General features: G+C 42.8%; 2 protein-coding genes across 2 annotated transcripts; both read right to left on the reverse strand.

Annotated features, from left to right (window-relative positions):
• Nucleotides 1–8,757: 8,757 nt before the first annotated feature.
• On the reverse strand, nucleotides 8,758–9,204 carry LOC147933242 (uncharacterized). Its single transcript, XM_087477349.1, has one exon. The coding sequence runs from the start codon at nucleotides 9,202–9,204 to the stop codon at nucleotides 8,758–8,760; it is 447 nt and encodes a 148-aa protein (XP_087333475.1).
• Nucleotides 9,205–12,413: 3,209 nt separating this feature from the next.
• On the reverse strand, nucleotides 12,414–13,553 carry LOC147933243 (uncharacterized). The gene has a single exon (XM_087477350.1). The coding sequence runs from the start codon at nucleotides 13,458–13,460 to the stop codon at nucleotides 12,414–12,416; it is 1,047 nt and encodes a 348-aa protein (XP_087333476.1). The 5' UTR covers nucleotides 13,461–13,553.
• Nucleotides 13,554–15,073: the final 1,520 nt, after the last annotated feature.

Here is a 15,073-nt window from a genome sequence, read left to right on the forward strand (position 1 = left end):
TACGCCGAGCATAAGTGAAACACACGCCGAGACCTGCCTCACACTCCACCAGCCCAACAAAATCAGAACCACTTATCGAACAATGAGGTCACGCCGAGGATGCGAACCTGCATCTGACATCGACGCGACAGATTGGCGAGTCGAAATCCGTGCATATCTTGCTGATGGTGACGTGCCAACAGACAAATGGGCTAGACGGAGATTAAAGGCCAAGGCCGCTCGCTACACCTTGATGAAAGATCATCTGCTTCGATGGACAGCGTTGGGAGCCCTTCTGCTTTGCATACACGGCCATGAGACCGAGCGCGTCATGATGGAGACTCACGAAGGAGCTGGAGGAAATCATTCAGGTGGCCGAGCCTTAGCACTACGAATCAAGAAGCATGGTCATTATTGGCCAACGATGATATCTGATTGCGAAAAGTTCGTCGCCAAGTGTGAAAAATGCCAGCGACACGCCCCCATTATTCACCAGCCGACCGAACTCCTGCGAGCCGGAGTAGCTCCTTACCCTTTCATGCGCTGGGCGAAGGACATCATTGGCCCACAACCAACTTCTAGACAAAAGCTATATATACTCGTCCTCACCGATTATTTCACCAAATGGGTCGAGGCCGAGTCCTACGCAAACATCAAAGCCAGGGACGTCCAACTTTTTGTCTGGAAATATATAATCTGTCGCCATGGTCTCCCATATGAAATAGTCACCAATAACGGATCGCAGTTCATCTCTCTGCAATTCAAAATTTTTTATGTAAGATGGCGTATTAAACTAAGCAAGTCAACGCCAAGGTATCCGCAAGGGAACGGCCAGGCCGAGGCTACGAACAAGACCATACTCGACGGCCTGAGAAAAAGGTTGGATGCCAAGAAAGGTGCCTGGGCCGACGAGCTTGACGGAGTACTCTGGTCTTACCGCACAACCCCGAGGACGTCCACTAACCAAACCCCATTTTCCCTAGCCTACGGGATGGAAGCAATGGCACCCGCTGAGGTCGGCAGTTCGAGCCTTCGACGAACGATGTTCGTCCAAAACACTGCACTCAACAGCCAGATGCTCATAGATAGACTCAACGAGTTGGAGGAAGAACGAGACAAGACACTCCTATGAATCTAGAACTATCAACTCGCCGCAACCAAGTATTACAACAAGAAAGTCCATAATCGGCATTTCGACAAAGGGGATCTCGTCCTCCGTAAGGTCTTTGAAAATACTGCCGAACCGGATGCCGGAAAAATGGGGGCCAATTGGGAAGGTCCATATCTAGTATCCAAGGCCGTCCATCCCGGCGTGTACGAACTCTTAACAATGGGCGGCGAACCAGTGCCGAGGTCTTGGAATTCGATGCATCTCAAGCGCTACTACTACTAAAAAAAAAAAAAAAATCATCAAGGGAGCTCGGCTACGTCCAGCTCGTCCTTTCTATAGTTTGAATAAGCATGTAAATGTGAAATACGATCGGCTTGATCCCTCCTGATCGGAGGGTACGTAGGCAGTCCCGTTTTACGGGACACAGCCGCCAATAATATAAAACTTCTTTCTCATAAGAATGAATCGTCGTTTGCAAGTTCTATTAGTTGTTATCCTGGCCCGGTAATGACCCGATGTTCCGACGTATTATTTTAAGGCGAGTCGCAACTCGCACAAAAGGATAAGCCGACTATTGACGGTCGCCCCTAGTTATATAAAGCCGAGTCATAACTCGCATAACAGAGATAAGCCGACCATCGCGAGTCGCACTTTCAAAAGTAGCACTTCAACTAAAAAAAAAAAAATTGACTTTATTAAAAAAAGGGGCAGGGTGACAAGTCTGATGCGGGTGCCGACCCCATTACGGCACAAAAACAAAAAAAAAAGGGAAAAAATGAGTCATTCAACTCCGAGATCGGCGTTGGAAGGCTCATTAAACTCTAGCCCGCCAATTACGATCTGCCAATGACGGCACGCTAGAGTCGTTCAACAGGTCCATCGGAACAGTCGCGCCTCGTCCAATCATATCCTCGAGGTATGCACGAATCCCCTCGACGCGACTACTCTCACTAAAGTAGTGACTTGTGCTCTCCAGTTGCGTAATGTAACAACGAAGCACGTCGATACGAGCTCGGCAGGCCTCGATCTCCTCCCGTTCTTCGAACGGCCTTCGACCTAGGGAATCAAGGTCGCCCTGCTTGAGTGTAGGAATCACCACTTCTGCAAAGAAGTCCTCGCGCCGGGTACGCTCGTCTAGCAACCGATCCCATCGCCACTTTGAGACGAAAAACCTTTCGTCAATCAGCGCTTCAAGATATTCCACTGTCCCGTCCACACGACAGAAGTCGTAATAACGTTCGAACGAACGACGGGTGGCGATAATGTAAGCTCTTAGCCGCTGGATGCGAGCGTTATAGTAGTTGAGTTCCGACTGTATCACCTCATCGGACCTAACACCGAGCTGTTCTCGCGCTCTGCGCAACCACGCCGCTCTAGTTGTCACTGTCATCGGAATAATTTTCTCCTCCCTACAAAAGCAAAACACTCACCAAAGAAGACAAAACTGGAGTAAAAAGCAGAGCCTATTTATAGAACGAAAAGCACGAGTCCCAATGGGCGCAAGTTTCAAAGAAAAAAGACATTCAATGAACAGACGCAAGTTTCAAAAAAAAAAAAACAGAAAAGGCATTCAATGACCGGTAAGCAATGTTTAAAACAAGGGAGCATTAAATGAAACCCTCAATAAATGCCCCAAGGGTGAGAATAGAATTCTTCCAGGGAGCCGACCCCTAAACACGGCAGAGAATAGGATAATGTTAGGGAGCCGACCCCTCAACACGGCAACTAAGATAAATAGAGCAATCATGACGCCAAGTCAGCAGTCGGCGACTAACAACCAGGAGTCAAAGGACGGGGTAGCCCGTCGGTAGAATGGTCGACGATCTGCTCTTCGGTTCCATCCATAGGATGACCGTCGTTCTGCCCCTGCTCCTCACCCCCATTACCTTCGAGCTCCCCGCCCTCAGACCTGCCTTCTTCCCTCTCATCGTTACCACCTTCAGCATCGCCGCTAATGGGAGAAGCGACCCACTCTGGAACCGGAGGAAGGGGCTTGGCATAAATACTGGACACGTCGAAATCAGCATCTGTGATGTCTGGGTGATCGAGATCTTCAACTTCACTCTTCAGCTGGTTCATTCCGCTCCGTGATCCATTTGCGCCGCTGGCTCTCAAATTTCGATGCCTCATCGCTGAGCCTCTGATTAGATCGAACAGCCTCCCCTAGCTGAGCCTCGAGGCGTTCAATCCTCTCCGAGGAGGTTGACGCTCCTGAGCGATCACCCTCCAGGTCACGAATGCGACGCTCGTAGCGCGAGGTTAAACGGTTGGTTCGGGCAATAAGCTGTTTCAAAAAAAAAAGAACAAAGAAAGGAAGGAGAGGATAAGGACCCAAAAAAAAAAAAAAAAAAAAAAAAAAAAAAAAAAAAGAGAGAACAAACCTCAAAGGAAGCTTGAGCCACATCTGCAATTGCATGCACTTCCCTCGTCTTTTCGACAGGAAGTAAACGACCAGACCTGAAGTGAATCTTCCGAAAAAGTTCGGAGCAAGCAGGGGAGTCATCTGGGAAAGGACGAGCCTCAGAAGTATGAGCGAAACTCCAGCCGAAGTTCTGTTTCTTCGACGGATCAGGTCGCCTCTGGCCAGTGTCGTATTTCCTCTTTTGAAGACCTCTTGCGTCCTCAGTATCACGGCCGGACGATTCGCCCGCCCTCTTCCCCAGAAACGCTTCGGTAGATTCAGGGCGACGAGTTGAAGGAAGGGGCTGCGAATGCTGCTTCGTCGGAGGATCGGGCGACTGACGTGACCGAGAAGGGACCTTCTTAGCCGAACCAGCATCAGAGGACGAGATAGTACGATGAGCATCCAGTTGAGGAGTCAGACGAGGAACGGAAGACGGGTCCGATGCCCGACGGTAACGAGCGGATGCGTTGGGAACATTCAAATTCAACTTACCCATAGTGTCGGCTAAAATGACGAATGATGAAATTAATTTCAACTCGAAGACAACAAACTGGGTTCAATCATAAAGATTACCTTTCTTTTTCCGGGGACCTGGTGCCTTTTTTTTTGACGACCTTTTTCTGATTCGGTGCCTGGCCAAACGTAAGGACAGAAGACCTTGATCGCGTCGATTTCAGCTCGGAAGGAGGAAGGGTACGGGAGCAAGCACCTCGGTATAACAACTACCCAAAAAAAAAAAAAAAGTAGTCAGCAAAACCAAACACTGTAAGCGAGATACAGAAGTAATCAAGCACGAACGGTCGGCTACCGGGTGAAGGGTTCCACCCAGAAAACCAAGGAATAGCCGGATCCTCAAGAACCCCCGGAACAACTTTTAGGAAAAAATACGAGTCTTTCCAGTTATATGTTTTCCCCTTGGCGCCTTTGACGAGAGTCATCTTCTTCGACGAAGCCACGTAATATAGCCCCGGAGTCTTTGTTCGATTCGTCGGGTTCAGACACGTCAGCTCCTCCAAATGGTCGCAAGTAAGCTTGATGTTTGCGGCCTCGGCCATGATCGAAAGACCGATGGCGTTTCGAAAGGTCGCCGGAGCAAATTGAGAAATGGCTGCCTCACGTCGAGCGAAATACGTCATTAAAAAGGAGGGGAGAGGGAACGTGAGCCCACATTCGATAAAGTATTTTTCCGAAAGACATATAAACCCCGGAGGGGCGTCCCAAGGATGTTGAGCCGGAGTCGGGATCACAATGTCAGGTTCAACGGCCAACTTCCCGATACGAACTGCTGCTTTAGCATCGTCTTTCTTTAACGTCGACTGACGCATGTGAGAGAATAAATTCGAAGTTGGCAAAGGGGCGTCACTTTGGTCAGAGGAAGATGGGTCGTCAGATAAAGACTCGTCAATTAACGAGGGAATCCTACAGGGAAGCCCCGACGAACTGGAAACGGCCGTCTCAGAAAACAAGCGACGCTGGGCTTCTTCACGATGAGCGACGTCAGTATCCACCGTCGACAAGTCAAAAGAATTCCGAGAACGAGCCATACGGCGAGCAGACCAAATCGAACCTTTGGATCCGGAGGTGACTTGCCGAAGATGACTCCCGGCGGAAGGGTCGGAGGACACAGATCGAGAGCTCATAACGAAAAAAAAGGCAAGCACAATAAACGACGAGATAATAGTAGAGGAGAGTACCTGATCGATGAGAAGCACCAGAACTTGATAAGGAAATAATGAGGAAGGAGGATAGTATTTATAGGAGAGAAAAGAAGAATCCAGAAGTGTAATCATTGCAGCACGCGCTTTGCGACGGTACAACTTCCGGACGTCACGCACGACGAAGCACAGTACACAACGATTCGACCCCGAGCATCGAAAACCATTTTCTCACGCGCGACTTTTCGAGTTCTGAATCTTCGTCTGACTCATTACCTCGACAATCGAGGAACGACCCTTCATCTTCTCATGATTGTTCTTCGCCTGAAGACTGCGAACTAAAGGCGAAAGGGGGGGGACTACTGTTGGGGGTAGATCCACACCCCAAACAAGAGGTCTGGCCCAGGAAAAGCCCATAATAAACCTCCAAAGGAAGGAAGGGTATTATGGTCTTTTACATAGACGAACCGACACGATTCCCTATAAATGCAAGCGTACGGCCTGCATAAAAAGGGATCGTGAAAAAGGCAAGAGAAAAGGAATAGCAAGTACAAGAGCTCCAGCTCGTCCAAACAGAAGTCAACGGTTTAAGAGTCTACGGCTCGAGAATCGACGAGATAACAGCTCGTCTATCTTCCTCGTTTACATTTGTAACTTGTCTAAGTCGTGTTATAATTCATCTTTTGTGTCTCGGCACCAATAAAATAAAAGAGAACTTCGACCCTCCTTTGACCGAACTAAACATACTAATTGTGACCAAAAGGGACATCAACAGAAGTGAACAAAGCAAATTGTTCCACCACACACTCGCTAAATAGTTGCCAACAGAGACTGAAACTAAACGTTTTTATCTGATCGGTTTGGTTTGTTGTAAAATAGACGCTCTCTCCTGTATTGGGCCAATTGGTTAGCTCTAACATACTCATAGACTCATAGTTTATGCTCATGTTCTCATTTATAATACAGCATAAGTTCCAAGAACTTCTATTCCAACAGCTAAATATGTTCTACCAGCAACAGTCTATGTACCTTCAATGCCAAGGAGTTTTTCCAAGTGAACATGCAAGCAAGGTGTTTTAGTTTCTCAATATAGTTATCAAAATCACTTGCAGGCTTTTATTATCCATTTCATGGGCTTAGAGAGCCCGTTAATAAACTTCGTAGTGTCTGGCCACATAGTATTATTTACCTACCAATATCATTCATTCCCACATTTCTTTGTTTTATTTGTAAGTACCTGTTCATTTGCCGGTTGTCAGCGACAGAAACCAGCAACAACGATTAAAAGTTATTCGTTTGTCTGTCACTAATTTAGCGACCAGTCACAACAACTATTGCCAGCGATCAGCAACCCTAATTTTTAATTGTTAATAATTCAGTGATCATCATCGCTGTGACTAGTCGTTAGATCTACTGACAATTGATAAATTAAATATGATCAAAATTAAACTTAATTAAATAAAAATATAACTACATATATTTATTAAAATTAAACTAAATAAAATAAAAATATAACTACATATATTTATTAAAATTAAACTAAATAAAATAAAGAAATAAAAAATTTAATTTGAATATATTTAAATAAATTAATTAATTATAACCAAAGTAAATTTAATAATATTGAAGTTAATAAATTAAAAATAAAAATTCAAATTAATCATTTAAAATACGTTTTTAATTTATTTTCATAGTGTATACGTAATTTACATTTTATTTAAAAATATAAATTATCAAAGTTAAATTTTATTAATTTAAAAAATATATATAATAATTAGTCGCAGCAACAGGCAAACGAATAATTCAGTGACAATTTCCAGTGACAGTCACTATAGTTGCTAACAACATGCAAACGAACTACATATGTTGTTGCTGTAATTTTTCGCTGGTCGTTGATCGTTGTCGCTAGATCCAGCGAGAAGCAAACGAACATCAATGTATTTGTGGAAAATGGAACGCTGAAAGTCAGGGATAACTATATAATTGGAAATATTGGATTAAGAAATCGGTTATACTCAAATTATATGATCCAAAACTAAACCAATAAAAAAAAAAAAACCAGAGAATTCTTCAATCGTTTATATTTTTAGGTTAAGTTAAAGAAAGTTCATTAGTGATTAGTTAAACGAAAATGTCATAATTTCATAAAAGTTAGTTAAGTGACGAAAATTTGAGAAATTAATTAAATAACAAATGGTTGATATAGTCTAACGATGTTAACTCTATGAAACATTGAAACCTAAAAATATATAAAGTGGGGGATAAGAAGAGGAAGAACCGGAGAAGAATAATGCAAAAATGAGACATGTAAGATTTGACCAATAAGATACTTAACATGTATGAATCAGTATATATTACAAGACTTTGCATCACCATCAAAGACTTCAAAAATCAAAATAACACAAATAATCTTATACCATGTTATTAATATTAGCTGGAAAGTTGGAGACAAAGTCCGACGATTATTAGATCATAGATTTATTTACTCATACAAAGTCTTTCTTTCAATAAAAAATAGAAGATATTTCATACAATTTTCCATATTATTTTAATTTAAATTTTACTATGACTTTGGTATATACAACCAGAATATTCGAGGATTCAATTCACATTGCGTGTGTAGAGTGTAGATTCACCCAAATATCCATGATCCCGTCGGTCGCACTATATTCTCCAGAACAAAACGTAGCCATGATACACATCACAATCATTATTAATTATCATGTTGTTATACTTTTATTTAAATATATTGGGGATAACATCACTTGTTCATAGATTTTGCATTGCATCATTGGCATGAAAGGGTATGTTTAAATAATAAAATAATGATGACCTCTTTCGGCTGGAAAAAAAAAGAGTATAATTTGCTTCAAACATAACTAATGGATGATGAAGCAAATTTCAGGAAAAAAAAAACACTAATGGATGATACGATATATGGAACAAAGCCATAATCCAAACAGTATAACATGTTAATTACATAAACAAAAAATAATTACACATAACTGATAACACAATAATAACAATCGTCTTACTCTTATGGTAAATCATCAACTCATTACATGCATAGAATTTGAGCTTTTTGCTCGTTTTCTTCAAAAAAGAAAAATTATCAAAATATCACAGTAAAAGATTATATAACTGTTAACAGTGTTTTAAAAGCGTTTTAAATGATCGTCCAAACTCATCAAAACGCTAGACTTTTTTTTCAGATGACGTTTAGACAGATGTTACGACGGCCTAAAATCACATAAATTTATTGTAATATATATATTTTAAAAAATTTAATTTATGTAAATTTATATTTATAAATTTAATATCTATATACATCTAGAGAAACGTTCATATGTTATTTGATATTAACTAAATATATATCTGTCAATTTTTAGTTTACCATGTTTAAATTTTATTTTTTTAATATATGTTGTTATACAATTTTTTCTATCATATAATTTATGTTTTATATATATATTTTTTTTGATAACTATGTGAATTTTCATTAACTTGAAGTTGCAGAAAGATTACAAAAGCCTTGATACATATCCCATCCCTTGCCCAAAAAAAATAAAAACAAGAGAGGAAAAGCTGGAGAAAATGAGTAGGAGAACCTAGTCATACTTTAACCAGACCAAAAGAAGATCCTTAAAGTTCTTTCTCCTCTTTTTTGCTAGAATGGCATCTCTGATTTGTCTGTCCAGACCTTTGAACAAGATCTGAGTCTCAGTTGCAGAGTTGTTGTGAAATCGGTTGTTTCGCTCCCTCCATATAGCGTACAGAGTTACTTGGGCTGCTAGACGACGCAAACTTCGAGGCACAATGCGATCGTTTATATCCAGCCAGGCGGTGAATGCTTCCCAAGTGTGAAAAGAAAACGGCCTGTAACCAAGTCTCCTAGTCACTGCAGACCAAATTTCCTCGCTGACTTCACACCGAAGGAACATATGCTCTCTTGTTTCTCGGTACAACCCACATAAGCAGCAGTTAGGCTCAATTTGCATTCCCCATCTAACCAATCTGTCTCTAGTTGGTAGCCTATCCTGGTGCGTTAGCCACATCATGAAAGCATGTCGAGGAATACCTCCTTTAAACCAAACCTGTTCAGTCCAATGAGGTGGATCCTGTCTTGGTCTCAATATTTCCCATGACTTTCTGGTAGAGAAAACTGAGAGTTCCTCTGTTCCGCATACCCAGAAATACCTGTCTGGCTCATCAGTGTTAGGCGGAACATTGATTGTTGTAAGAAAATATGTAGTTCTTCAGCCCTTGGTGATCTTGCTGGTCTGAGATTCCACCCGATCAGAGACCAAGCCTGCGCAACTTTTGCATGGATTGGAATTCCCGTTTGTGCAGGACCCGTGGGACCTAGATATTCAAGTAGCGAGCCATACGGTGTCCAGGAATCATACCAGAAGCTAAGAGTCAAGCCATTACCCAGTCTCGCCTTTAGGAAATTTCTTGCAATGTGCCTGAGGTTCAGAAGAGTCTTCCATGTCCAGGATGTAGTCTTTCTTGCATCAATGGACCAGAAGCTGACATCTTTTATTTTTGTGTTTCTCATCCAGATAGCCCACAAAGAGTCTGTTGCTGTAAGTAGTCTCCAGATCAATTTTAGACACAGAGTCTTATTCCACTGAGCTAAGCTTCGAAGCCCTAGTCCACCTTCTTGCTTAGGGAGAGTAAGTTTGCACCAGGCGACTCTTGCTATACCTTTGCTGTTCGCGTCCCCACCCCACAAGAAATTTATACAAAGGCTTTCTATCTTCTTTATACAACCCTTAGGCAAGATGAATGCAGACATCCAGAAGTTCAGGGTTCCATATATCACTGAGGAGAGGAGTTGGAGTCTACCCGCATAAGACAGAGCTCTGGCAGATCATGAGGTGATGCGTTGTGTGATCTTCTCAATCAGAGGTCTATATTCCGCAATTCTGAGCCTTCTGTGCATAAGTGGAAGCCCGAGATATCTGATGGGGAGTGAGCCAATGTTGAAACCAAGAGAACTCATCTGAGTGGTTTCAGCGTGGCTCACACCCGCTAGGTAGAGGTCGGTCTTGGACTTGTTCATTGTTAGACCTGAGACATCTGAAAACTTCTGCAAGACTGAAGAAATATTTTCAAGGGAGTCTGGCTTACCATCGAAAAATACCATGATGTCATCCGCAAAAGCAAGGTGAGAGATCAGGGGTGTTGAGGCATTAGGATGAGGTCCAATCTGATTGTTGATGTAGCCTTGCGATAACAACCGAGAGAAACCTTCCATGGCCAGTACAAAGAGGTACGGGGAGATAGAATCCCCCTGTCTCAGCCCCTTTTCCCCTCTGAAGTAACCACATAATTCCCCATTGATGCATAGAGAGAAGCTTGCAGTGGATATGCACTGTTCAATCAAACCAATGAATTGAGCCGGAAACGCCATTGCTGTGAGGACATTTAGGAGATAATCCCACTGTACCGAGTCAAAGGCTTTTCTGAGGTCTACCTTGAGCATTCCCCTTGCGGATATGTTCTTCTGGTTATAGCCTTGGACCAGCTCTGTAGCTAGTAAGACATTTTCCACAAGAAGTCTTCCTTGAATGAACGCAGACTGATTATTTGATATTAGCTCAGGGATCACCTTTTTAAGCTTGTTAGCTAAAATCTTGGACACAATCTTATACAGGGTGTTGCAGCAAGCTATTGGCCTGAACTCACCAATTTTCTGAGCATTCGGAGTCTTGGGGATCAAGGAAAGTATAGTTGCATTCCATTGCTTCAGCAACTTTCCAGATTGGAAGAATTCAAGCACTGCTTCTGTGACTTCCTCACCTACTGTTTCCCAATGAGATATGAAAAACTCTACACAGTAACCATCTGGACCCGGTGCTTTGTTTCTGGGCAGGTTGAACACAACATTTTTAATTTCCACTGGTGTGATAGGTGCGTTAAGGATCTGGAGGGCAGAGGTGGAGCACCGCTGTGGGATGAGTTCTGCGAGTTCAGCAACAGAAGTTGTTGAAGAGGATCTCAAGTTTCCAAACAGCTTTTTATAAAACTCCATTGCAAGGTCCTGAATACCTTTCTTTGTGTCCACCACCTGGCCATAATCATCAATGAGGAAGATCACTTCATTTTGGGATTGTCTGGAGAGCACCGCCCTATGAAAGAATCTAGAATTCTTGTCCCCTTCTTCAAGCCAACAAATTCTAGATTTCTGCCTTAGAAACGACTCTTCTGCCAGTGCGAGAGTGCACCATGCTTTGTGGGCTTCCCTTTCTTTGAAGCTCAACGATTCAGAGGGAGCGGCAAGGAGGTCTTGTTGGCACTGTAGAAGCATTTCGTAAGCCTCCTGAGTCCTCTTCTCAATGCCCGAATAGTTTTCCTTGCTAAACTCACGAATTACCGCTTTTAAAAATTTCTGCTTCTTTGATATTGCAAACATCTTGGTCCCATCGAATCTGAGAGCCTCCCACCACAGTTTGAATAAGGGTGCGAAATCAGGATGTTGATTCAGTAGTGATAAGAACTTGAATGGCTTCTTAGACTTTTGTTTGGCAGAGTCAAGAAACAGGCATCCCGGGCTGTGGTCTGAGAATGCAGGCTCACCAAATACGGCCAGAGAGTCAGGGAACTCTGTCCGCCAGTGATCATTCACAACTATTCTGTCTAGCTTTTTAGCAACAAGACCTATTGAGTGCTTATTCGTCCAAGTGTATGTGTTCCCGCAATAGGGAAGATCACATAAAGCAGTCAAGTCAAGACATTGTTGTAGATCACGCATACCAGGCTGAGATGGATTGACGAGCGGTGTGGAGTGTTCATGGGGGTAAAGAATTTGATTGAAGTCTCCTATGACAGCCCATGGTAAGCTCGCAACTGTCGTACTAGCTGCTAGATCCATAATTTCATTCCATAACAACTTTCTCGATGCACAACAGGTGGAGGAAGCTTAAACAACTGAGATGACAATCCGCTGAGGAACATATGGTAACTTAAGGAGGCAAGTGATCATTTGCAAAGATTTGCTTAAGATAGATACATGTACATTAGGATGCCAGAGGATCCATATCTTACCGAGGTCGGAAAACTCGTAATTCCCTTCAAAATTCCAGCCTGGGAACCCGCGAGATACTATAGCTTGCGAGTTCTGTTGGCTGACATGGGTCTCTATAAGCCCACCAAAAAGCGGTTGGTTTAGCTTCAACCATTTCCGAAAACTTCTTCTCTTTATTTTATCATTAAACCCTCTTACATTCCAACAAAAAATATCCATAAAGGAATGGGGTTGTTAGAGGTTTAAAGGGCCTCCCGCCCTGAACTGTCGCAAGCTCTTTCTCTGCATTCTCTTGGAGATAACTTTCAAAAAACGATCTTCTTCTTCTTCTGGATTATCATCCTCCTCCGAGAGATTATCAGAAGCACTATCAGAAGCATCACCTACTGCAGCTTGATTTGGAGATAGTTGAGTAAACAGGTTTTCCCGCAAGTCAATACAAAGCTCTCCATCATCAAAACCAATAGCTTGTGCCCTTCTGACCAAAGAGACTGAAGGGTTTTTTGGAGCCAATGATTGACTCAAAGAGCCCCTTTCCCTAGAATTGGAAGCTTGTTCCCGAGTTACCTCAGCCACGAGATTGTCACCTCTCTTAGTTGGGTGACTGCCTTGCGCTTGGTGTAATTGCGATGGTATGGTTTCCTCATGAGCATCCAATGGTTGGGTCTTGAGTGAAGGAACATAGCTGATGGGGACATTGGAGACAGGTGCACCCACCAAAGGGAGTTGGCTTTGAATGGGACGTTTTCCTTGACTTTTTTCTTTTTTAGCACGAGGACAGGCTGTTGTTTCGTGTTTCACCGAACCACAAGAGTTACAGGTAGGTGGTGCTTTCGAACAACGCGAGACTGTGTGCCCAACCTTCTTACAATGACTGCATAGTGAGGGGAGCCAGGGACTCGAAACGTGGATCCTTTTGATCTGACCAGACTCAAATCGGACATTAACGGCTTCAGGAAGCGGCTCACGGGGGTCTATTACTGTGTAGACTTTTGCAACTTCAACATTGATAAGGTTCTGAGTGTGAGGGTGAAGACACACAGGATGACCTACAAGCCCAGCAATGTGTTGGAGCCCATCTCTGTTAAAGAATTGCAAGGGGACACCCGTGAATTCAAACCACACTGGAACCATTGATAATTCTGGTTTGGATGGTTGAACCTTAGGGGACCATTTGGCGACGAACATGGACTGACCGTCAATTTGCCAGAGGCTTTGGCTAAGAAGTCTCCGGCGTATATTTGGACATGGGACTCTGAACAGGAAGGAGTTGCCCTCCATTTTCGAGACTGTGATATCTTTCCGCTGTCGACTCCAAATCCCATTGACAATCACCTGAACCGCACCACGAGGAGGTGCTTCTTCATAGAACTTCCCAAGGATGAAGCTGTCCCACGCCTTTTTGTTCTTTTCAATCACAGACCTCCCCAGATTCCAGAGTGAAGGGAGTACCTTTTTTCTCCATTTTGATAGAGTTGCCCTTTAGAAGGTCCTTCCAGGGCGAGTCTGATACGACAGAGGCTTTTACAGGCATCTGCTTGGGCTGGATTGAAACCTGCTCCACTGGGCGTTGCTCTCTCTGAGAAGACCCATCTTGTGGTACGAGTTCCTTTGCTGGTACTGTTACCGAAGATACGATTTTTGTAGCTGCAACAGTGCAATTAGGGATTGGATTCACCACGTCATGTACAACTGAAGGGGCTTGGGCAGAAGCGCGGGTATTTGTCGTTTCTGAGGCCAAATTGGGCTCAGGTTGGTCCTTAAGACGGAGATCTGACGGATCTGACCCAGCTGATTTCGGGGAAACAGGCGGTGAGGATTTGGTCAGAAGAGACGTAGACGGAACGGTTCCAGTGGGGAGACCGCCGGGAGGCTTTTTAGGTTTCTTTTTGGTCATGGGAACCGGTGGGAGCCGTCGCCTAGATCGGCGAAGGTGAAGGTTGAAAGAAAGGGAACGCATTATCGGGAGAGAAATTTCGTCAGCGCGTGGAGCGCGTATCCTTCTATATGTTTTATATTGTAAATGTTTAAACTATCTAAAATTACATAGACTCTAATTAAATATTTTACGTGTTTAAGTGTTGGGACACCCACACACTTTACTGTCTATGATCTTTTTGTACAGTAGTTTTCCATCATACAGTGTATATGAAACAAATTTAGATGACAGGAGGAAGAAGGCGGCAAAAGTTATCTATATAAACAAAAAAAATATATATATATATATATATATATATATTCAATTGGGATATGTGAGTTCTTTTTCTTAATAATAAGTTTTACATAAATGCCAACCGTACATATTTAAGAACATTAAGAGGGGATCGAGATATTTATGAACATGTGACAGTAGCATGATAAGTAAACTGTAAAACTCGTAGCGCCCCGTTGAAGCCAAATTTAGGTATGAATCGTCTGTGAGCGGTATTTCATTGGGTGCGTCAAAACTTGATTTTACAATGATGCCACAAACAGTATGTGGTTGGAGAACACTTTTGAGGTGATAGGTTTAGATGTTGAAGAAGTAAGTACACAAAGGTGTGCTGTTGTCATCCAGGCTTTTTAGGAGACCTATGGGAGAAACAACAGAGGCAACAGCAACGGATTCTCCTTAATTTCTATAGTCGTGGGGACTGGGGAGGGGGTCAGGTAACATTCTTTTTAGGAGTGCGTGCATCTCCGGAGTTTAATCAGACAAAAAATTTTATGCTAAAGTAACTAAAACATATCACAAGATTAGGTTGGAAACTAGAAAAAGAAAGTGAAAGCAAAATAAAATATGTAATTTTCGTAATATACGATAAAATTTTGCAGTATTTTCAAGTAAATAATTATGTAAGCTATTTTGGTAAAAAAAAAAAATGGAACAATACTGTATATGGTATATCTTAAAT

This window comes from Camelina sativa, chromosome 12 (genome assembly GCF_030686135.1).
Source record: "Camelina sativa cultivar CO46 ecotype springtype chromosome 12, ASM3068613v1".
NCBI lineage: Eukaryota > Viridiplantae > Streptophyta > Magnoliopsida > Brassicales > Brassicaceae > Camelina > Camelina sativa.